The following is a 23,271-nucleotide window of genomic DNA, read 5'->3' as shown; positions in this document are numbered from 1 at the left end:
ATGTGATAGCAAGTTCCACATTTTCATCACTCTCCGGGTAAAAATAAACTTTCTTCTGAGTTCCTTATTAGATTTATTAGTGACTATCTATATTCATTGCCCCTGCTTTTGGATTCCCCAAAAGAGGGAACATCTACCATATCAGTGCCCTTCATAACTCTATTCTCTTCTCTGCCTTCCCTTTTCTAGAGAAAGAAGCCACAGCCTGTTCCGTCTTTCCTGAGAGTTGACGAGGCGGGATCACAGCTCTTATTACACAGGAAGCCTTAGGGTTGCACGACTCCATCTGTTGGAGGATGAGAATATTCTACAGTTCACATGGATTGAGAAAATACTGACCAGAGGTCAGGTACCAGCACACAAGAAGAAATGGTGCAAACAGACCAGATCAGACACCTTCACTTGATTTGCACCGAGAGATCTAGGAGGTGGTGCGCAGGTGACCTCGAGTAGACGTGGACCAGTGAGATGAAACAAGTGGGAGAAAGTAGTGAGGTTTGCATGCGATTCCGTACCTGGCAGTCCTTCAGAGCAGTATGGACAGAGGCAAGGTCACTGATAGAGTGCCACTTCTTCAATTTGTCTTCCTGAGTTTCAAACCAAGTTTTCAAGCACTGGACACTATTCTCATACTCCATCCATGATTCCAATGAGCCTTCCAATGACCTGATCTGTCAACATAAATTCACTTTATTACAAGTCAATTACTAAACCACAGCTGGATGCACCATCATGTTTGAACCTGGTGAGAAATTAGTGATCACCTTCTTGATGGACAGATTTATGTACAGTATCTTCTAGAGAGCAATGGAATTTGCTTAGTATTCACACAGAGACACTACAAATCGACTTCCTGACTGGGAGCAAGGAAGGACCACCCAGCTGCAGCCAGTATTATGGACCACTGAAACAGATTTGACATTGTGTAAAATTCACTGGGACTCACAGGGTCCTGGGTGGCTCTGCTGGGTTTGAGTCAGCTGTGGGAAGAGGTGCAGACTTTGGAATTAAGTCATTCAGCCATTCAGTTGAAATGACTGATCAGTCCCTCAACACCATTTGGTTCCAAACTGATACCCTTACCCAACATAAATCTATTAATCACAGTTTTGAAATGTTTAATTTGACTTAGTCTCAACACCTTTTTGGGAGAGTTCCAGATTTCCACTACGCTTTGTGTGAACAAGTGCTTCCTGACATCACCCAGGAATGGCCTAGCTCTACTTTTAAGGTTATGCCCCAACGTTCTGGATACCCCCACAAGAGGAAATAGTTGCTCTCTATCCACCCTATCAACTCCTTTAATCATCTTAAACACCTCAATTAGATCATCCCTAAATCTTCTATGCTCAAAGGAATACAAGCTCAGTGCCCAATTTTAATTCTGTGTAAGTTTAGAGCAAATTAAAATCTTGCCTCTAGTCTCTGCAACCTGTCCTCATAATGTAACCTTTTTAAGCCCAGTATTACTCTGATGAATCTGTGTTGTACCCCATCCTTCCTGAGGTGCAGTGCCCAGAACTGAATACAATAATCTCAATGTGGTCTAACTAGAGCTTTATACAGAACATAAATTCCACTCCTCTGTATTTCTTGCAATAAAAAGCACCATGCCGTTAGCCTTTTCTGTACCTGTCCACTAGCTTTTCATGATTCCTGTAGTTGGATCCTTACATCTCTCTGCTCCTCCACAATTCCTAGCTGCACAATTTGGGAAATATTCTGATCCAATGTTCTTAGGTTGAAAGTGGATGACCTCACACTGAAATCCCATCTGCCACAGTTTTGCCACATCATTTTATCGACCAGTGTCTCTGTGCAACTGTCTGCTCCCATCCACACTATTTACTGTGCCACCAAACTTAGTGCGTTTGCTAATGACACCCAACAGGAGTTTAGTGCCACAAATATTATACAGCAACAAAAATGCCTCTTATAGTGTCTGCAGCTCCAGCTCAACATTCCTTATCCATTACTAATGTCAATACATCCAGGTATTGTTTCCCTCAACAATGACAGACAGGAAAAGACCAGCTCCGTAAAACCTGCCCCACATTCATGATGCCTGCAGCACTGTGATTGTCGGCATTCTCCACAGCCAGGTAGATTCCTGAGAAAGGCATAAAAAAAAACCAACAAGAAAGCCAGGGCCAAAAAGGGAAAAAGTACTCTGGTAAATTCCTCTTCAACCCTCTCAGGTCATTGAAACCAGTCCAGAATAATGAGTGAAATTCGATCAGTTACCTCCTCAGTAATAAGCCCTTGCAGCAGTTGCCACCTCCTGTTCATTACACCAAGGCGCTCGGCAAAATCTGTCTTGTCACTGCGCTTGCTCTCCACATCATGGCTACTGATTTGTAACACTGACTGGTTCACAAAGTCCACTGTCAGCTGCTTACATGTCAATTCGATCTTGAAAGCCTGCAGAGTACAAATACATCATAAACATTTTTACTTTTTATTCATTCACAGGATTGTTCTATGAGTATCAACAAAGACCAATGCACCTGGGGACCACAGATACCCAATTATACAAATGCAAGGCTTAGGTTTTGAAGTAATTGCAACTTAAACTTCTGAACTGATGGTCAAGCATATCAAACTCTATTCCACTCACCCAGCCTTCCTATTCTCCCTAGCCTGTGCACCATCAGTAACCAACCAGCTCCCAAATAGACATTCCTCAACTGGATAGGAACAGGAAGAGAGTTGTCCCTTTTCTTAAGTTACCTAACCTCTGCTCAGCTCCTCCTCATTGCAATGCACTCGAGGTCATGAACTCAGTGTAAAACCAACCTGCTACACAGTTATGGTCTGAAGCTCCATTAGCGTGCAATCAAGCAGGCACTGTCACACACTCGAGTCCTACCATGAAACCACTTGCATTTATATAGTATCTTTAATGCAGTAAAGCATTCTAACATTCTTCACAGAACCGCTATGAAACAAAATCTAACATCAAGCCACATAAGGAGATATTAGGGCAGACGATGAAAACCTTTAAGACCTACCTTTTTGACCAAGAAGAGTCTTAAAGGAGGAGAGAGGAGTTGAGAGGCGGAGAGGTTTAAGGAGAGAATTCCAGATCTTAGGGACTAGGCAGCTGAAGGCATAACCACCAATGATGCAGCAATTAAAATTGGGGATGCACAAAAGGGCAGAAGTAGAGGAGCACAGATAACTTGGAGACTGTGGGAGGCGACAAGAGAAAAAGGGAGAGGAAAAACCACGGCAGGATTTGAAAATAAGGATGAGAATTTTAAAATCAAGGCGTTTCTTAAACGGGAGCCACTGTAGGTCAGGAAGCGCAGGGGCAATGCATGACCAGGAATCATTAGCCTCAACATCTTTTTGGAGGTGAGAGTTTCAGATTTGCACTACTCATTGTGTGGAGAACTGCTGCCTGACATCATCCTTGAATGGCCCAGCTCGAATTTCCAGGTTATGCCCCCTTGTCCTGGACTCTTACCAGATGAAATAGTTTCTCTCTATCGACCCTATCAAATCTTTTAATCATTTTTAAACATTTCAAATACATCGCCCTTTAATCTTCTATATTCAAGGGAATACAAGTCTAGAAACACAATTTCTTCTTTACCTTGTACTTTTTGAGGTATTGTTCTATCATTTGTGAACCCACTGCACTTTTGATCCTCTCGTCATCCTCTTCAATGGTTTGATCCATGAGCGAGATCCAGTTCATGAGCTCGTTGATGGCTGTGCGGGAAGGCAATTTCTCCATCTGAAGCTGAGAAATGAAAGATGTTCAGCCTTCTCCACTGTTGTCAGCCCTACACATTGACACTTAAAACAGGAGCACCCAGCTTAATACTTCATTTCAAAATAGAGACGGCAAATGCAAACCCGATGAAGGTGGTGCGTGTGTTTTGAGTAAACCATTTTAGTTCAATGTCCATGTGCTGAAACATAGCTAGAAGATTACTATTCAGCGCTGGGTCCCACCTCGCAAATCAATAACCTCACAGACTTAGTTAGTTCCTGTGTTTTAGGTGCATTACTTTAGTCAGCTCTTCCGCCAGTCCGACCAGAAGGTCCAAGGCTTCATTCCTCATCTGTGCTTCAATACCCCAATATTCAGTCTCAAGCAGGTTAGGGGTCAGCAAGGTACAGCTGTTTTCATACCCCTGTCACTGTTGAGGGTGGAGGGGAGGGGAGGGGAGTGTGTGCAGAAAGGGAGACAGCCAGTATTCCCCATGACTTGAAGACCAGATTGAGCTTAGTTATGGTGCCTTGCGGTCACAAGCCTGCCAATCACATCCATGTTCACACATGAACAGCAGAGGCCTACAACCACAACGTTTCCAGCACAGAAGGAGGCCACTCAGGCCATTGCATCTGTGCTGGCTCATTGCTAGAACATTGCAAAACTAATCTCACTGCCTCTCTCTCTCCACATAGCCCTGTATCAATCCCAAAACTTATCCCACTGCCCCGCTGTCCCCATAGCCCTGTATCAATCCCAAAACATCCCACTGCCCCGCTGTCCCCATAGCCCTGCATCAATCCCAAAACTTATCCCACTGCCCCGCTGTCCCCATAGACCTGCATCAATCCCAAAACTTATCCCACTGCCCCGCTGTCCCCATAGCCCTGCATCAATCCCAAAACTTATCCCACTGCCCCGCTGTCCCCATAGCCCTGCATCAATCCCAAAACTTATCCCACTGCCCCGCTGTCCCCATAGCCCTGCATCAATCCCAAAACTTATCCCACTGCCCTGCTGTCCCCATAGCCCTGTATCAATCCCAAAACTAATCCCACTGCCCCGCTGTCCCCACAGACCTATATCAATCCCAGCACTAATCTCCCCACACCTCTCTGAACAAGATGCTGGAAGGAGTGAAAAAGGGAAGGAATCAGTTTTCTCACTCCCGCCACGGAGCAGCGATTCCTGCTGGGAAGAGTCATCCAAACTAGATTCAGAATAGATCCCCCTGACTAGGTCACACATAAATCCCTCCAATACCTGGTGCAGCTTCTCCTGGACCAATGGGATTTGAGTAAGGAGCTCCGTCCACCGACTGTCAGTCTGGGCCAGCCCAGATCGCAAGGCCGCTGTGTCCACCTTCTTGAGCCGCAGCAGCTGGTTTCCTCTACTCAGCACTGAGGACTTGAGGGAAGACTTGGTGTCGACCTCCTTGGAAAACTCCTGGAAAGGAATTGGATCATGAGAACACTTGCAAGATCCCATGAGCATTACTTCGAGATCAGACCATTATTAGGAGAACCAGTTATGTGCAGTAATTTGTGGTTCACAACATGGGGGGGAAAAAAAAAATCAGTCAATTCAGAAGGTGTGCACTATTAGAATCATACAACACAGGAGGTGGCCATTTGACCCATTGTGCCCGTGTCAGCTCTTTAAAGAAGAAATCAACTGAGTCCCACCCTTGCCCTGTAGTCTTGCAAGTTTTCCCTTTTTAAATATATATCCAACTTCCTTTTGAAAGTTACTACTGAATCTATTTCCACCACCCTTTCAGGTAGTGCATTCTGGATCATAACAACTCTAAATAAAATAAGTTCCCATTTCCCCCTGCCGATTCCTTCACCAATTACCTTAAATCTGTGTGCTCTGGTTATCAACCCCCTGCCAGTGGAAACAGTTTTTCCTTATTTACACAATTAAAACCCCTTAATCATTCTGAACACCTCTATTAAATTTCTCTTTAACCATCTCTCCTCTAACAAGAACAAATTTCAGCTTCTCTAGTGTCTGCACGTAACTGAAGTCCCTCATCGCTAGTACCATTCTGGTAAATCTCCTCGACACCCTCTCCAAGGCCCGATACCCCTGAAGAAATTGAATTTGATTCATGAAACCAATAAAACTTCCGTGTGACATTGTTAAATACTGAACAGTACAGTGGATTTGCTTGTGGACAAAAATGACTTTTAAAGATAAGGAAAAGCTACAAGGTATACCTACCTCCAACAAGGAGTGTCTGTGTCGGCTCAGTTGGTCGCTCTCTCACCTCTGAATCAGTAGGCTGTGGGTTCAAGGCCTACTCAAGGACTTGAGCACATTGTCTAGGCTGACACTCCAGTGCAGTCCTGAGAAGGTGCTGCACTGTCTGAGGTGCTGTCTCTCCACCCTCTCAGGTGGGCATATAAGATTCCATGGCACTATTTTGAAGAGCGGGGGAGTTCTCCTCAATGTCCTGGCCAATATTTATCCCTCAATCAACATCATAAAAACAGATCATCTGATCACTATCACATTGCTGTCTGTGGGTGCTTGCTGTAAGCTACTGGCTCTGACAATACTCAGCCTTAAGGTGCCTTAAAGCTGTAATTCTTTCCTGGGGAGATTAAGGGCGAAGAGAGATTTTAGGAACTTGCTGATGTCTTTTTACACATGGTAAAATGCCTTTCAGGAAGAATAAAGCTCTTAACATTTCAGCTCACTAGAGCAGGTCTCTATAAACAAACAGTCCCATCAAACTGGCCAATGACTTTGAAACACCAACAACATCCAAAGCTACAGGTCGTACACCAAGAGGAACTCGCTCTCCACATACCTGGTTGGTGACACATTTTCTTTTCACTCTGAACAAGCCCTCAACTCAATAGCCATTGAGTTAACAGCATCTGTGGAACATTCCAGGAAACAGATCACTCGGTCCATCAAGTCTACACTAGTGCTTTTCTCCACTTGCTTCTTAGTCTAATCACACTTTCCTCAAGCAACAATCCAACTTCATTGTAAGAGAATTTCTGGGCTCTGCTTCAACGTTTTTTGTCAAACAATCTCACATTCCAACTATGTAAAGAAGTCTTTTCGATCTGCCCTTTAATTCTGTTTACTCTAAAAAAAAAAAATGTACTCATTGATGGGACGTGGGCATCGCTGTCAAGGCCAGCACTTATTGCTCATCCCCAATTGCCCTGAAGAAGGGATTTGTGCCTTCACATTACCATCTCACTGACCAGTAGAAACAACTGTTCACCAGTTACCTCATTGTAAATCTTTGTAATTGCAGGAGATTTCAACAAGGTCGCACTCAAATAAATCATGGCTGTAGTTTGAACGAGCAGACATTGATCCCAAAGATAGCAGATCGGAACATGAAGTGGTTGAGAACTCACCAGAAAAGAGCTAAGATGGTCGCGGACAGTGTCTAGCTCTTGTGGAAGGGTCACAGACTGTAGTTTCCAGAACTCCAGGCGCTCCATTGCAGTCTGGAGCCATTGATTCAGCTCAGCATATTCAGCCTGGTACCTGGCAGGAAGTAAGGAATTGAGCAAGAGTTAACAGGAAAATGAGGCAACTGCAGTCTCGTCAGGTTGAGAAATCCATAAGGACTTTGAAAACAACATACAGCTAAATTTAAAGGGGCGGAGACCTTGATTTATTTGTCCCTGGATTCTGAGGGAGCTCTTGGTTCTGATTGGAATCACACATTGTTATCACTTTCCATGTGAACTATGTATCTTCTCTGCAAATATGAGCAAAAGCCAAAGTTGTGTGCTGCACTGCTTACTTCCTCACTCCAAGGTTCATGCTGTCTCACCCCCTCCAGTAAGGACTAAAATTCTCCTAGCATGGCAACCAATGAGGGGCAGTAACCAGGACGATAGAGGCCTGTCAAAGGCAAGTGGCATTCCTTTGCCAGTAACCGATAACTATCCTTTTGGTTTGAATGGCTTTGAGCTGCTGACCTTTGGCCATTACCACTGCGGCAAGCTTCTTGGACCCGAACCAAAGCTTAGATCTTTACACCACCACCACCACCCACTTCCTGGCTTGATGCCATGCCAGGGGTGGGGTTGTACCAGAGGAGGTTCTGGCCTAGGAAATCCAGCCGGGTTTGTGTCACGGTAGGTGAAGCATACATTTGGTGCGCCCAGAAATTGGGTGCCGGGAAAGGAAAAGGATGCAAAAGCAAATTTCACTTTGTCTTTTACTCCTCATGGCGTAACTCACACCAACTTCCGCTCACCCAACACCCCTGTGCTCACTGAGCTACACTGGCTCCTGATCCAGCTACACCTCGAATTTAACATTCTCATCCTGGTGCTCAAAGCCCTCCAAGGGCCTGCCCCTCCTGATAATATTCTTAAGAGGGCTGGCCAGGGTAAATGCTGAGAGGTTGTTTTCCCTGGCTGAAGAATCTAGGACTCGGAATCATAGATAATAAAAACAGAAAGTGCTGGAAATACTCAGCAGGTCAGGCGGCATCTGTGGCGAGAGAAGCAGAGTTAACGTTTCAGTTCTGTGACCTTTCATCACTAGGAAACAGTGTCAGGATAAGGGGTCGGCCATTTCGGACTGAGATAAAGAGAAATTTCTTCAGTCAAAGAGTTGTGAATCTTTGGAATTCTCTACCCTACAAAACTGTGGATGCTCAATCATTGAGTATATTCAAGACTGAGATCAATACATTTTTGGTCACTAAGGGAATCAAGGGATTTGGAGACAGGGCAGGAAAGCGGAGTTGAGATAGAAGATCTGCCATGATCTTATTGAATTGCGGCACAGGCTTGAGGGGCTGAGTGGCCTATTCCTGCTCCTAATTCTTATGGTCTCTGCGACCTCCTCCAGCCTCACAACCCTTGAACATCCCTATGCTCCTCCATCTCTGGCCTCTTGTGCATCTCCAATATCCTTCACCCCGCCAATTTTTTGCAAAGCTATCATTTTCTCACAGCTGACTATGACTATTGCTGGCTCGTACCTGGGAAATTTAAACCACGGTCTCTTTATTATTTGTTCTCAGCATGTGAATGATGCCAGCAAGGCAGCATTTAGTCCCCACCTCGTCACCTTGTCAACCCAGTGGGTTAAGAGTCAACCACATAATGTGGGACTGGAGTCACGTGTATTCCAGGCCAGGAAGTGGCAGTTGGTTTCCTTCCTTGAAGGACATTAGCGAACCAATTGGGCTTTTACATCAACTCGACAGCTTCATGGTAATTTTTCTGGTGCCAATCACAAATTACCAGATTTACTGAAGTGAATTTCATAATTTGGTCTGGTGGGATTTGAACTCCTGACCTCTGGGCTATTAATACTCAACACTAACGTGCCCCGTACCCATCATCCTACCACACCCTATTTATTCAAGGACAGAAGATTCATACCCAAAACTAAACAGAGAACGTACAGTGTAAATCCCACTTCACCCCCATCCATAATATTTTACATTGGAATGGAGTAAACATCCAACAAAATCAAATCTTATTTCAAACCAAAATACCCCGCATACAAAAATTATTTCCAATTGCAATGTAACAAACCAGCAGGAAATGACTGAACTGACAACAATGTAAAATATTGTGGATAAAACAGAGGCAAACACAGCAATAAAAGATGAAAAAACAGCCCAGAAAAACAAGGATTTCCACCATTTAAAAAGGACAAAGTGGCAGATTTTGAATTTAGGAATCCAAGGTATGCATTTAAAACAGTGTAAAAACAGTCAGACAAAATTTACATCAAAACGAGTAAGAACAAAGTGATCATTAGCAGATTTGTACAAGACGGCACTGTGAAGGAAATGAGACAAAGCTACTCTCTCCATTCTTAGTTTTGAGGGCCAGGCAAAAAATGAAAGAAGTTACAGGAAGTTTGGAAAGCGGTTATTAGAAAAGCACAGGTGAAATTATCTGCACGCACTTATCAACTTTTTCCATAACAAATTCTATGATGCAAACTGCCTCCATAAACTAGTCTGGCCTTTCTGGGGAAGTAACTCTTGTTTCAGGAAAAACACTTTCCACTGCCCCTTATCAATAGGTTGACAAAAGGCAACATATATCTGAGCCGCAGGTTTGCCTCTCGGTCTGTACTGACATAGAAACTCTTAGCCTCTGTGGCATTAGGGTTGTTAATTAGCCTCAGTACCATGTGTCAGTGAGCCAGAGTGCCTGCTCTTGGTCACCATCCAGTGACTCCTGCTAGAAAGTGTGCTTGCGCTTGGATATTTTGTCTGAGCACAGGATCACCATCTGCTGTGATGACTCTATAGTCAAATGACCTGCTGAGCTTCATGCTCCAAACTCACACCTGAAGAATGGCTGGTCTAGCTGACATAGTCCAGCCAATCCTGAGCAAAGGCTTGTGCCATCAGGGCAAGGAGGCATCAGAAACACATAAAGGTTACTTTTAATGCCTTTACTTCATTTATCTGAACCAATGGATGCAGGTTTGGCTCAGTGGGTGGAACTCTTGCCTCTGAGTCAGACAGTCATGGCGTCAAGCCCCATTCCAGATACTTGAGCACATAATCTAGGCCGACACTCCAGCGCAGTACTGAAGGAGTCCTGCAATGTTAGAGCTGTTGGTTTTTGGATGAGATGTTAAAACTGAGGCTTGGTCTGTCCTGTCAGGTGAACATAAAAGATCCTGTGGCACTACTTCGAAGATTAGGAGTGGAGCTATCCCCGGTGTCTTGGCCAATATTTATCCCTCATCACTAAATCAATTATCTGGTCATTATGGGAGCTTGTTGTGCACAAACTGGTTGCCCTGTTTCCTACATTGCAACAGTGACTGCACTTCAAAAGTACTTCTTTAGCTGTAAAGCACTTTGGGACATCCTGAAGTCCCAGATCCTGAGGTGAAAGAAGCTAAAAGGCATTGAGAATTTTTGACACCGGAGCAACATTTCAGGTACCCGTTTCATTGAAAAGTTCTCCCTTTTACCTGTTCCAGTGTTTAAGGACAGTTTCGAGCCGATGTAGCTCCCTGCTCACTCTGGTAGTACTGGACAGCCAATGCTCACCCAGTTGGGCTATCTGAACCTCCAGGTCTGCACAACTGATAGAGTTCAGGAGCCTCTTCCCATCCTCCAGCACTTGGTACAACTGCGGCTGATGTTCGGTCAGGCTGCCTTTCAACCGCTGAAATGGAGAGATCCCAGAACATGCACTTTTTAAATCATCAATTCAAGACATTCTCCTTCTTTAAACATAGGCATTACATACCAAGCAATTCAGCAAAGAGTTCCTCCATAGAACACCCAACTCTCAGTGCACAGTGGCGCAGTGGTTAGCACTGCAGCCTCACAGCTGCAGGGACCCGGGTTCGATTCTGGGTACTGCCTGTGTGGAGTTTGCAAGTTCTCCCTGTGTCTGCGTGGGTTTTCTCCGGGTGCTCCGGTTTCCTCCCACAAGCCAAAGACTTGCAGGTTGGTAGGTAAATTGGCCATTATAAATTGTCACTAGTATAGGTAGGTGGTAGGGAAATATAGGGACAGGTGGGGATGTTTGGTAGGAATATAGGATTAGTATAAATGGGTGGTTGATGGTCGGCACAGACTCGGTGGGCCGAAGGGCCTGTTTCAGTGCTGTATCTCTAATCTAATCTAATCTAATCTTTTCGGAAGTATCCACAACTAGGGACACAAATATTGAATGTTCACCTGAAACACAGCCACTATCAAGTATTTCAGAATCATACAGGTCAGAAGGTGGCCATTCAGCACATCGCGTCCATACTGGCTCTTTGAAAGAGCTATCCAACTAGTCTCATTCCCTTCTACCCTTTTCCCACAGCCCCACATTTTTTTCTTTTTCAAGGATTTATCCAATTCCCTTGAGAAAGCTGCTATTGAATCTACATTCTTGCCAGTGAAAGTAGTTTCGCACTAAAAACAGCTGAAACTACTCTTACTTTTAAATGTCGAGATTCATTTATGAACTGTTGCATCGTTAAGTCTTCTACTGGACACGTGGCACAATTTAGATGATCTGCATTAATGGTGCAACAGCTTTTTAAAAAAAACCTTTTAACGAGAAATATGAATGTTTAACTGCAAGAATCAGAAATGCTGACGCACTCTTTCAGAGTGGACACCAAAAAGGACAGGAACTGTCACGTACAAGATGAAACGTGCTTCAGGCAGTACGCAGCAACATGATGAACTAGTGTTAGTCACACTTCCAGGAGGACTGTAATAGGCTTCAGGAAGAAGGGCGGCACAGTGGCGCAGTGGTTAGCACTGCAGCCTCACAGCTCCAGGGACCCGGGTTCAATTCTGGGTACTGCCTGTGTGGAGCTTGCAAGTTCTCCCTGTGTCTGCGTGGGTTTTCTCCGGGTGCTCCGGTTTCCTCCCACAAGCCAAAAGACTTGCAGGTTGGTAGGTAAATTGGCCGTTATAAATTGTCACTAGTATAGGTAGGTGGTAGGGAAATATAGGGACAGGTGGGGATGTTTGGTAGGAATATGGGATTAGTGTAGGATTAGTATAAAATGGGTGGTTGATGGTCGGCACAGACTCGGTGGGCCGAAGGGCCTGTTTCAGTGCTGTATCGCGAATCTAATCTAAAGACATGAAGAGGTTTGTGATTGGATAAGTGTGAGGTAATACACTTTGGGAGGGTGCAGTCATAGGAAAGACACTGAAGGGTATGGTGAACAAAGATAACTCAGGTTTCAAATACATAATTCCTGGAAATAGAAGTGTAAGACGATATAGGTTACAGTTAGAGTACTGTCTGCAGTGCTGGACACCCCATTCTGGAAAGGACATTAAAGCCATAGAGAGCTTACAATGTTGATTCACCCAGATGATGGCAGGGATGAGAGTCAAGATACCAGGCCTTTCAGACAAAGCACAGCACCAGATTTGTTCTAGATCTTAAACATTAATCTTCAACGAGCCTTTCATCATTCTTACATTTACATGTGAGGTTTGAAGGTATTAGAATGAGGAAAGGACTCTTAAGCAATTTAAAGGCCTGAGTTTGGGAGATTAAGGGTGATCTGATCAAGGTGTTTAAATAGTAAAAGGGTTCAATAGAGTAGACAGGGAAAAACTATTTCCTCTAGTGGATGAATTAAGAACAATTAAGAGCGAGATCATTTCGGAGTGAAATTAGAAAGCACTTTTTCATACAATGAGTAGCGGAAATTTGGAGCTCTGATCCCAAAAGGCTGTAAGTGCTGGAGGTTTCAAGATGGAGATCGATGATTTTTACTATACGAGGGTATCCAGGGACATGGAGCAAATGGAGCTGAGGTAAAATTAGCCATGATCGAGCTGAATGGTAGAGCAGGCCTGAAGAGCTGAACGGTTCTTCCTGTTCCTCCGTCCCAAAGGAGCAGTAACTGAAACACAAACCAACCTGATACAGAGCGATCCGTTCACTGAGCCGCTCTTCAGATTCTTCCACCAATCCAGCTCCGGGGATACTGCTCTCCACCCCTTCCAGTTGCTTGCACAAAGCCTCATAATCCTTCGCCAGGTTAGTCCAGGTCTAAAAGGGAGAAACAATAAAATACCTCAGACGTTGCTGTTCCAACTGCTATTGAAGACTGAGAACTGTTAAAAGTGTCACAATTTCGGGTTTTTACGCTGGATTTTGTGTTAGCTTCAGTGCCCCAGGTCACACTCAAACTGACATCATGTCCCCTACAAACTGGAGTGCACCCTTTTTTAGCCCAATATTCAGGTAAACAATAGGAAGACATAGGAATCAGAACAGACAACCCTTACTTTGTACACCAACAACAGAAAGGTCTCACATGCCGCGCTGTGATTCTCTTCTCAAAAGTAGACTGAATGTGCATGCAAAGTGAGACTCAGGCCCTAAAAGATAATTTACTAAATAGATCAGGTACATTAAGAGTACATGCTGTTCCAGTAGCGGAGAATTTCTGATTCACAGCACCCAGGTAATATTCTGTTCCGATATAAAGGAAGAACATCCAGGTACCCGCTATCCCAGATCTCCGACCCCACTAGCCCCTTTGTTGGGAGCGCCCCCAGGCTATGAAAACAGCTGTGACAGAAAACTCAAGAGCACTTCAGCTTTGACAGGCATGGAGAGGAAAATCTATCCTAATGAGTCACGCACTTGAGCATTCTCCTTGATGCATAAGAATAATAAAGGTGCCACTTGCTCTCTCTTTGTATAAAGGAGTTTAGAACAGAAGCTAATTTCTTAAATTGTGAAACAGGGAGCACTTTCAGAGCTGGCCCAGCTTGTCTACTGGCTGATACAATCTTAAAACACGCATTCCTTCTGCTGGCTGGACAACAGGCATTGACTGGAATCCAAACGTCTTTCAAGTGGAGGGAAATAATGCCCAATTACAAGAGGCTGCATTTCCCTATTTAATATACAGGCAATCCTTGTCCCGGCATACGATACTTGCCATGCAATGTAAAATCTATGGTCCTTTAACCCAATTAAGTAGCTTTGATGCCCTAACCATTCACACCTTGCTAAGCCCACCACAGCCAGTCTGCCTGGTCTCTCAGCTCAGGACTGTTCTTGAGAAATACATTGTGTGATCCTCCATTATCCATCCCATACCATTTCTAATAAAATTCAATGCAAATCCAGTTCAAAAAAACAAGGAGGTTCACACCGTTTAAAAGTTTTCAGAAGCTGTGCAACAAAACAACACTGTGAAACGATACATGTCACAAGCGAACTTAATAAAGTTAGATTCTCGTCAGGTCTGATAGCAGAGAGATTTATCAAATCACACTGCATGCTACAATAATCTCTCTGTAAATCCAGCAAGATTTCAACAGAAATAGAATATACATTTAGCCCAGGACAATCAATTAAATCAACCTTGGGCCATTTCTCAGTCATATTGTTGGGAATTAATTCCACGCGCAAGTTATATTATGCAGTGTGACGGTCATAAACTGAGATTATATGATCATTTACTTCTTGCAATTGCCCCTAATCTTGAAAATATGGCTGGAACCCAATATGGACACCAGTAGGGTATTTTTGTGCTACCCTTTTTGAATGATGCATTACAAATCTCGACTAACTGCTGCTGATTTTAAGCCCATGTCAAAGATATTACCTCTAAAATGCCTTCTAATTGCACACCTCTCCTGTGAGCCTCCTTTAGTAAGGCCGAGGACTTGCTCATCAGTTCCTCCTGGGAGCTGGTTTCTTTTTCATGGATGCAGGCGCTTACTTTTTTACAGAGAGTTTCTGTAAGGATCTTGTGAGACTCCAACCCTTGGAAAAATTCCTGTGAAAACGTACAAACGTCTGATTGACTTGGAAAGCAATCTGCATTAGTTGCAGGGTAGACTTCACTGTAATTACTGCACTGATTTTAAATCTCCAGCTGGAGAACTTTACAAGTTACACCACAGGGAAGTAACAAACTGTGACCAGTAACAGAGGGGATGGGCGGTTGGAAGCACGGTTGAAAAGACAGGTCAAGAAAGCTGGAAGAGAAGGAGCAAGGTGGAGAGGTTTAGGGAGGGAGGGCGGGAGGTAGGGCCAAGATGGCTAAAGACTCTGTCACTGGTGGTGGGTCAAAAGGAGGTCTTGCCTGTGCCTCAGACAGGCGGCTCTGGCCATTGGTCCTCACACCCGTGGGGTATGGACAACAGCTTGTAATTCTGTGCACCAGGCTCACCTTGTGTTTATCCAGAAGGTTCTTGACATCTTCCCTGGAGGTGACTAGGATCCTCTGGTCCAGCGACATCTTCTCTTGGCCTGTGTCGGTCAGGTCAGCCAGATCCTGCAGAGCTTGTTCATACTGGCCTCTCAGTGCCATGCTCTGGTTTAAAGAGCTGCGTCTGGAGCCAATGATCATCGTCAACTCTTCGTACATATCCTTTAAGAGGACAAAATGATTCATGAATTGCACCAGGAACCGCTGCACTGACAGTGCAAGACTCCTTAAGTCCATTAGCTCTAGTATGTGACCGGAAGAAACAATGTTGCAGGAGACACCCAATCTCATCTTTTGAATTTTCTCCCGAGTTGCCCTCTTCATTTATGCCCCTGCCTTCGTTTGGCTAACTCTTGGAAGAATTATTTTCTATCCCCCCCCCCGGAAGGGATTTGAAAAAAAATGGCAGCATTGTAAGAACAGTCAGTGGTTCTGTTCTGGCAATTACTGTCTGATATTCAGCCCCTCCCCTCCCTCCATGACCCACGTTGTGCTGAGACTGGCATAGAGATACTGAAAGGGACTGGCCTTGCCGATCAGTTCATTCAGGCAGAGTTGCATGCAGTACACAGGAGCTTCAGAAGGGCACTGTCCAACCCATAATACTGATAATAACATTCATGGAGATACTTTTAATCTCTGTTAGCTGTTTGCAAAGCCAATTAACCACAGTCGCACACACCCATACATTAAATATACACCCCAGCCAATGCATTACATATACAAACACACCCACACCCCATCCATATTACATATATAACTAACATATATAATTACATATATAACTAACCAACACACACATACACACATTTCATATACAATCACATCTCCATACCCACCTCTTGTACCAAGATTTCTATGTGGAACCAGTTTGAGGAGACAACCGTAAAGGGACTGTGTAAAACCAGCTCCTGAAACGGGGCCTGAATTCAGTGCAGGCCAGAATATCCCCACCTCCCCACCGTATTAAAATGCAATGAAAGGATATTTCAGCTCAAGGGTCGGGCTGATCTTGGCAGTGATCTTCCCATGATAAATCCCTACAGTAATTAACTCCAGACCTGCACTTTAGAAAGATCTAGCAGGATAGCTGGATCTGGCTGCAGTTCCTCCCCTCGTTCTTTTAAGTGGCCGATTCGCGTCTCAAATTCCTTCAGGTCATCTTCTGCCTGCAAAATAGCCTGTGAGCAAAAATGACAGATCTTAATGCAACGTATAGACACATTTACGATAATGTCACCATCTCAGATCGGGAGAGACAATAGAGGGATGGGCTCTTTTACATCCTCCACTTTCACACGAATAATGAGAGGAAATTGGTCCAATCTTTAAGTTTAGACCTCTGTGTAACTTTGATTGACCTTACTGGGAACATTTGATGGTTAACTTTGCTTGCTTAGATTATAAGTTACGATTCCATGTTCTCCACATATGTGTGTTATGATGATCAGGTATGCATTGGTTGAAAGGGTGGTGGAAGCAATTGGATAAATACTTGAAAAGAAAAACATGCATGGTTATGGCAAGAGAGGGAAGTGGAACTAATTGGATAGCTATTTCAAAGAGCTGACATAGGTATGATGGGCTGAATAGCCTCCTTCTCTGCTGTGAGGTTCTATACTCCCGTCAAAATATAAGGTTAGGCTTTTCTTCCAGAGAACTTTTGGAAAGCAAGGATTTGAGTGATATTTTGATTCAGAATAAAATCATTCATTTGCTCTTGGGCAACATCAGCACGTGAACATCAAAACAGACATCGTTACAGGTCCATTCAATGGAGGAATAAACACTATTAGTTTAAAAGTGCACAAAAGTTTCAACCTCAGGCAATGTTCCCTCTAATTTTTCTTTGTTCTGTGCGACCTGTTTATTGTACAGTGTGATATATTCAAAATCACTGCCCAGCCATGCACTTCTTCGAGGGAACGATGGCTGTGCAGGGCCTGTATGTTGCACTGCGTGGTACATTCTACATTGCAATGCAGCCATACAGCTTAGAGAGAACATTGATCTCAGGGCAGAAGGCAATGTTTCTATGATTGTTTTACAATGCCTTGTAGGATCAGACAAAGTCAGATGAAAGGATTGGAGAGGGTAAACAATGAAAGACTGTTTGGCATTGGTTGGTGTATCTGTACCAAGATTGAGAAATGAAGGGAGAAAGTGAGGAGAAACGGTTTCACAGAGGGTTATACAAAAGGCTAGTGACGCAGAGACTGTAACCCTCATTTAAAAATGGAACTAGATATTTGGAAAGGAAAGATATAAAAAAGGATAAATGGAAGCAGGATCAGAGTAGACAGCTCCAGTGGAAGAGATAGCACCAAAACAAGCATGATGGGCTGAATGGCCTCCTTCTGTGCTGTAACTTCTTTAAGGAGACAGAAGCTATCATTAGAAGTTGCTTCCCTTCGCGCCATTATCCATCTTGGAATTCCATTTTATGCCTTGCATCCAGAAATGACTGAAGCAGCAGCTTCATTCGAACAGGCTACAAAACAATAATTATTTTTACCTGCAGTTGCTCTGTGACAGTATGCTCCAAAGCCTCAGCCAGTTTTTGTAGGACGATGTATTTACTGTCAGCCAGGGAGGTGATCAGTAGCTTCAACTCAGTCTACGAGCAAAGAACAGCAATGAGATTTTGCAAGGGTCTAACATCCACTTTCACTGGTTTTGATATTGAGACACAGCAATGACACACATCAAGTACTGTACTACAGGTATATCAAACTGACCTCCAAACTCAACCATCAGTACGCTGCAGGCAATGAGAGAGGTCTCAACCCCACACATCTCCTTCATGCATTCCCAATGTCCCACACCATCAGCCCAATCAAAATTTCAGAATCCTGAACTTTATGTCTTTGTGTGCAATATAGTCTCTTTGGGCCTCACACACGGTTCACATCCAGGTCGGCCGATGCCAGCTGTGGCTCAGTTGGTAGCACTCTTGCCTTCAAGCCCGAAGTTCATGCCCTACTCCAGAGTCTTGAGCGCATAATCCAGGCTGACACTTCAGTGCAGTACTGAGGAAGTGCTACACTTGTCAGAGGTCTTGTCTTTCTCTTAAGTGGACTTAAGAGATCGGATGCCACTATTCGAGGAGCTGGGAAGCTCTACCCAGTGTCTTGGTCAATATATATTCCTCAACCAACATCACAAACAGATTATCTGATCATTTATTTCATTGTTGCTTCTGGGATCCTGCTATACACAAATTGGCTGCCCCACGTTCTACAACAGCGACTACACTTAAAAAAAACTTCAAGTAAATAAATATGGGATGTCCCGAGGTCGTGAAAGTTGCTATATAAATGCAAGTTCTTTTCTCCTTTCTATGTTCCCATAAACTGTGGATATTCCAGGTTGGAGATACCAAGAGATATTGTTCTGATTTGGGATTTATCCACTAATTAGGCAGCAGAGCTTCGGACTGCCCTTTCCAAACCTCCAGGTGCACAAATTTTAAACAGGACAAACCAGTAAGTGGGAATTAAAATGTAAACTGAGTTGCCTTGTCTTGAAGGGTTGGGTCATCAGGGTTTGGGGGTCAAATGTGGCCTACAATTTGGACGCTCCACTCTACTATACTATACGAGTTAGACAGCCAAGAACCAAGTAAGAAAATGAGTGCCGCTTTGTAAGATGAAGAGCATCTCTCTGATCAGTGCAGAGGTAGCATCATTCAACATCGCCATGGCTGTCCCAATCCACACCACAATCATTTTCATTTTCCCATGAACAACTGCAGGAAGGCCAGTTACAGGGAGTCTCCCAAGCCCTCTTACCTTGTCACCCATCTCCCTTCGACTATGCTGTTAATTTTGTTCCATTAATCTTACCCACGTGTTGCTCATTACCCTCCTCTCCCTTGTAAAACGCTGAAAAACTCCTCGGTGTAAGGAAAATACACTACAAATTTCAGTATTGTTCTACACAAACAATGCCCGATTGCTGTTTTCAGACTTTGGCGCAATTAGTCACATTGCAATGGAAGACAACTCCTCCAGCCACTCCCACAGTGCTCAACATAGGCATGACCTTTGGCCTCTGTTCTTCCATATATCTTTGGGCCTCAGTTACCCCTAACATAGTTGGTGGTTATATCACATCAGATTGTCCAGCCTAAGCAGTAGCGAATCACCAAGGGTTTTATGATACATTTCATTATTCCGTCCAATGCTAAAGCACTGTTTCTGATAGTGTCCTCTTTAGAACCTGATAAATATGTATAATGCCTGGCAGATAAGTACAATTATAGCACACAGTTTAAATCAATTAAAGCATCGATATAGAGCTGAATTTTACTCTCCCGCCGCCAGGACTGCGATGGCTCAAGATAATATGCCAGTCGGGCCCCCCCCCCCTCCCCACCCCACCCCCCCACAATCACATGGTGGGGCTGAGCTCTGCGACCCCGGCAACAGCATCAGCTGCCTCTGAGCAGGCAATGCCGCCATTTTTAAAGGGCAGCCAGACCTGCCGCGAATTTAAATATTTAAAACCGTACCCCCCCCCCCAGTACACCACAATAAAAAATAAATATCGCTCCTTCCACCCCCCCACCCAACCCAATAACACTTATTAGTAACAGATGCCCTCCCACCCCCCACAAAAGGCTTACATGCAAGACTTGACCTATCCCCCGCCAAACTGTTCAGAGTGCAAAGGTCACCCCTTCACCCTGTCCCCTACACTATTAACGTACATTTGATCCCATACCCCAACCCCCCACACTGCACTGAAAATCCTAAGCATCCCACTTCCCCACCTGGGCAACGCCAGCTTTCCCTGGACGGGAAAGTGAAGATGCATGAGTGCCGGCCGTTGCTCGGAAGATCCCGGGCAGCAGGTAAGATGGGTGTGAATCTTATTTAAATTTATTCACATTCTTCATTTACATATGTAAAGCCAGGTCCCGTTGCCCAGCAGCAGGGCGGCCACCACGGAGCCTCGCTGCCGCGGGGAAGGTCAGTCCCAGCACTCACGCCGTTGGACTCCGTGACGGGCCACTGCTGGTACAATCTTCCTGCCCCTCCCCCACCCCACGGATCCCGATGTCAGGATCTCAACAAAATCCAGCCCATAGAATTCAAACAATAAATATGCTAATAATCTTCCTATCAACCTTTGCCATTATAAAATCCTATGAATGTGTCTACAATAGTAACTGCCCATGTAAACTGATCAGACTACATTACTCTCTCTCAGCAGTGATAGCACAATAGTGCCTCCATTTTATATGTTCCAGTTGTATTGTAAAGAACCTCCTGTAATCCAATCAACTCCACTTCTTAAATTGCCTTACATTTTTCTATTTGACTATAAATGATATCAAATTTAAGTGTTATTTAAAAATAAGCATTGAGTTTTAAGCAATACTTGCAGTGAGTACATCCACTGGGACACCACAAGCAGTCAGCACTACATACTCCAATCCAGTTAAGTAAAACCAAATTAATCCTGAATACGGAGCACCACTTACCTGGTACTCCATCAGCTGCTGCAGTCGGTCTTTGATCTGCTCACACTGCTGCGTCACTGTTGACCCCAACACATGCAGTCTTTCCTGGAGGCAGCTCAGGGTTTCCTCAATAACATCCTGGTTCTTGGGCTCGGACAGAATGTGGAAGAAGGCACTCTTCCTCTCGTTTACTTCTTCAATCACTTCCTCGATATCTTTTGCGAGAGCCTAAGCGACAAAGAAAAAAGCAGTTAGCATCAAATTCATAAGTCTCCCGACAGTGCACACTAAAGGGGCCAGGTGATCTACACCCAGTTACAAGATTGCCTTGAGTTGACAGGGAGGAAAATCTTTGGTCTTCACTCCTCACATCTCCACAATGCCTGAACTTAGGGATCCAACAATATAGATGGAAACACAGGTTTAGTACTGCACTACAGTATACCAATAAGAACACACTGTGCAGTGGAATCCAAGTTTTATTAAACATTTGTGACACTGACGATTTCTTACCTCTTCATGATACAAATGTGCTTCAACCTTTTCTGGGAGAAAACTTGCACTGGCAAATAAGTGATCTTCAACACCATCCAGCCAATGGGAGGTAGCTGACACAGCATCATACAAATTCTGCTCCAGGGGGAGGCTTTGTTCCTCAACATCTTTACCCTGCACAGAAATGGAAAATGACTTTGACTGCCTTATTACTTCAATCAACAATTTTAATAAAACACAGAAAGGAAGTTCACACTATACCTGAGGGGAAACATTTCCAAGAGCTTGGCCCAGGCTTGTAAACAGGGATTTGGCTGTCTGTACAGACTTGTCCAATGTCTGAGTTTCCCCTTTAAATAAAGCCATGCCACTTGATACTGCACTGGATAGACCATAAACCTGCTAACAGTATGGAAAGGAAAGTAAGACATCAATCACTTTAGTTTTCAAAAAGGCTGAGTTTTCTGACAACGCAACCACAAGGTGGTGCAGTACTAGCACACGTGTAAATGCAGCCTCTTCCACTGAAACTTCACTGTCTGCGAGGTATAGGCAGCTGCCAGGATTAAAGATGGCGCTGCTCAATTTATCACAGAAAAATGGAATGGAAAGCAACTTTCTATGGTCGGTAAAGTCAATATTGACAAGACGAAGTTTATGGAGGAAATAACTCTGAATTTATGCCCCAGCCCCCTCCATCCATTCTGCAATCTCCCAATCCACACATTCACACTCGCTACAGCCTTGCCGCTCCCCCCCCCGCCCCCTCAGCTGCTCACGCCAGACCTCACCACTGCTCCCCCACTTCCCCTCGGTCGATTGTTCCTTGCTCCCCACCCTGCACTCCTGCCTCTCCCGCTCTCTGGCCGCTTGCTCCCCGCTTCACCCCCCCCCCCCCCCCACCCCTACACTCCACTCTCTGGCCGCTCGCTCCCTGCTTCCCCCCACCCCCCACCACCCCCCAATCTGCTCTCTGGCTGCTCGCTCCCCACATTACCCCCCCCCACACCCCGACCCCGCTTTTCAGCCGCTCGCTCCTCGCTTTTCCGCCACCCCGCTCCCCTGACGCCCTCCCTCGAGACGCTAGCTCTAAGCGGCGCCGCTTCCCTCCTCTCGGCCACTCGCTCCTACGAGGGGGGGGGGGGGGGAAAAAGAGGGGAGGGAGAAGGGGGAGAGAAAACGTCGAGGCCTGCAGCGAGTGGCCGAGCAGGCAGAGCGGCCAGTGGGATAGGAGAGAGTAGCTGAGTGGGGGGGAAGTGAGTAGCTGATAACGTCTTCCCGCACATGAGCCAGTTAGTCCTGGCAAGGCGTAGGCTGGGCATGCGCAGCATCTCACTCAAGAGCAGGAGACCTTTTGCACATGTGCACAGCTTGGAGCACTCTGATGCTGTCGACAGGCTGCTGCGTTGTCAGGAGTCACTTTGTTTCAAAAATGATTGCTCAGCACATTTGGACAAAGACCAAACAATCTTGTGGTCAATTAGTGAATACAATTACCAGCTGGGTCAGTGCGCTGTTTGGTCATTGGCAAATCCCCACCATAAATATCCTAAAGATAGGCCACTGCAAAAGCTGGCATTGCTGCCCCTCTGGTACAAGATCAGGTCAAATGCCCTGATCCGGAGTTCCCACTAAGGAGCCATGGTCAACAGGTACCTAGGGTTGGAGATAGGCCTTGAAAATGTCAGTCAATAGCACTCTCACCTCTGAGTTACGTCATGGGTTCAAACCCCACTCGAGAGACTTCAGCACATAATCCAGGCTGATATTTTCGTGCAGTACTGAGTAAGTGTTCCACTGTCGGAGGTACCGTCTTTCAGGTGAGACATTAATCCAAGGCCCCATCTCGGATGGACATAAAAAACTACTATGGCACTATTTGAAAAGAAGCAGGGGAGTTCTC

At 44.9% G+C, this 23,271-nt stretch overlaps 1 protein-coding gene across 11 annotated transcripts in view; it reads right to left on the bottom strand.

Annotated features, from left to right (window-relative positions):
- The window catches only part of LOC137376257 (nesprin-1-like), a 500,292-nt gene that overhangs the window by 128,878 nt on the left and 348,143 nt on the right, over positions 1–23,271 (bottom strand). For 10 of the 11 annotated variants that reach the window (XM_068044441.1, XM_068044433.1, XM_068044435.1 and 7 more), the window contains 14 exons: positions 21,630–21,770; positions 21,387–21,542; positions 20,895–21,101; positions 17,922–18,023; positions 16,468–16,587; positions 15,368–15,568; positions 14,798–14,971; positions 13,093–13,224; positions 10,670–10,866; positions 7,111–7,243; positions 4,988–5,170; positions 3,599–3,748; positions 2,245–2,421; positions 516–671 (listed from right to left, as the gene is read on the bottom strand). In XM_068044441.1, coding sequence (XP_067900542.1) covers positions 516–671; positions 2,245–2,421; positions 3,599–3,748; positions 4,988–5,170; positions 7,111–7,243; positions 10,670–10,866; positions 13,093–13,224; positions 14,798–14,971; positions 15,368–15,568; positions 16,468–16,587; positions 17,922–18,023; positions 20,895–21,101; positions 21,387–21,542; positions 21,630–21,770 — 2,229 coding nt within the window. The remainder of the gene's footprint in view (positions 1–515; positions 672–2,244; positions 2,422–3,598; positions 3,749–4,987; positions 5,171–7,110; positions 7,244–10,669; positions 10,867–13,092; positions 13,225–14,797; positions 14,972–15,367; positions 15,569–16,467; positions 16,588–17,921; positions 18,024–20,894; positions 21,102–21,386; positions 21,543–21,629; positions 21,771–23,271) is intronic. The other variant, XM_068044436.1, reaches the window with a different exon arrangement.

Source organism: Heterodontus francisci, chromosome 13 (assembly GCF_036365525.1).
Source record: "Heterodontus francisci isolate sHetFra1 chromosome 13, sHetFra1.hap1, whole genome shotgun sequence".
Lineage (NCBI taxonomy): Eukaryota > Metazoa > Chordata > Chondrichthyes > Heterodontiformes > Heterodontidae > Heterodontus > Heterodontus francisci.
This window is presented reverse-complemented; position numbering and strand designations above follow the sequence as displayed.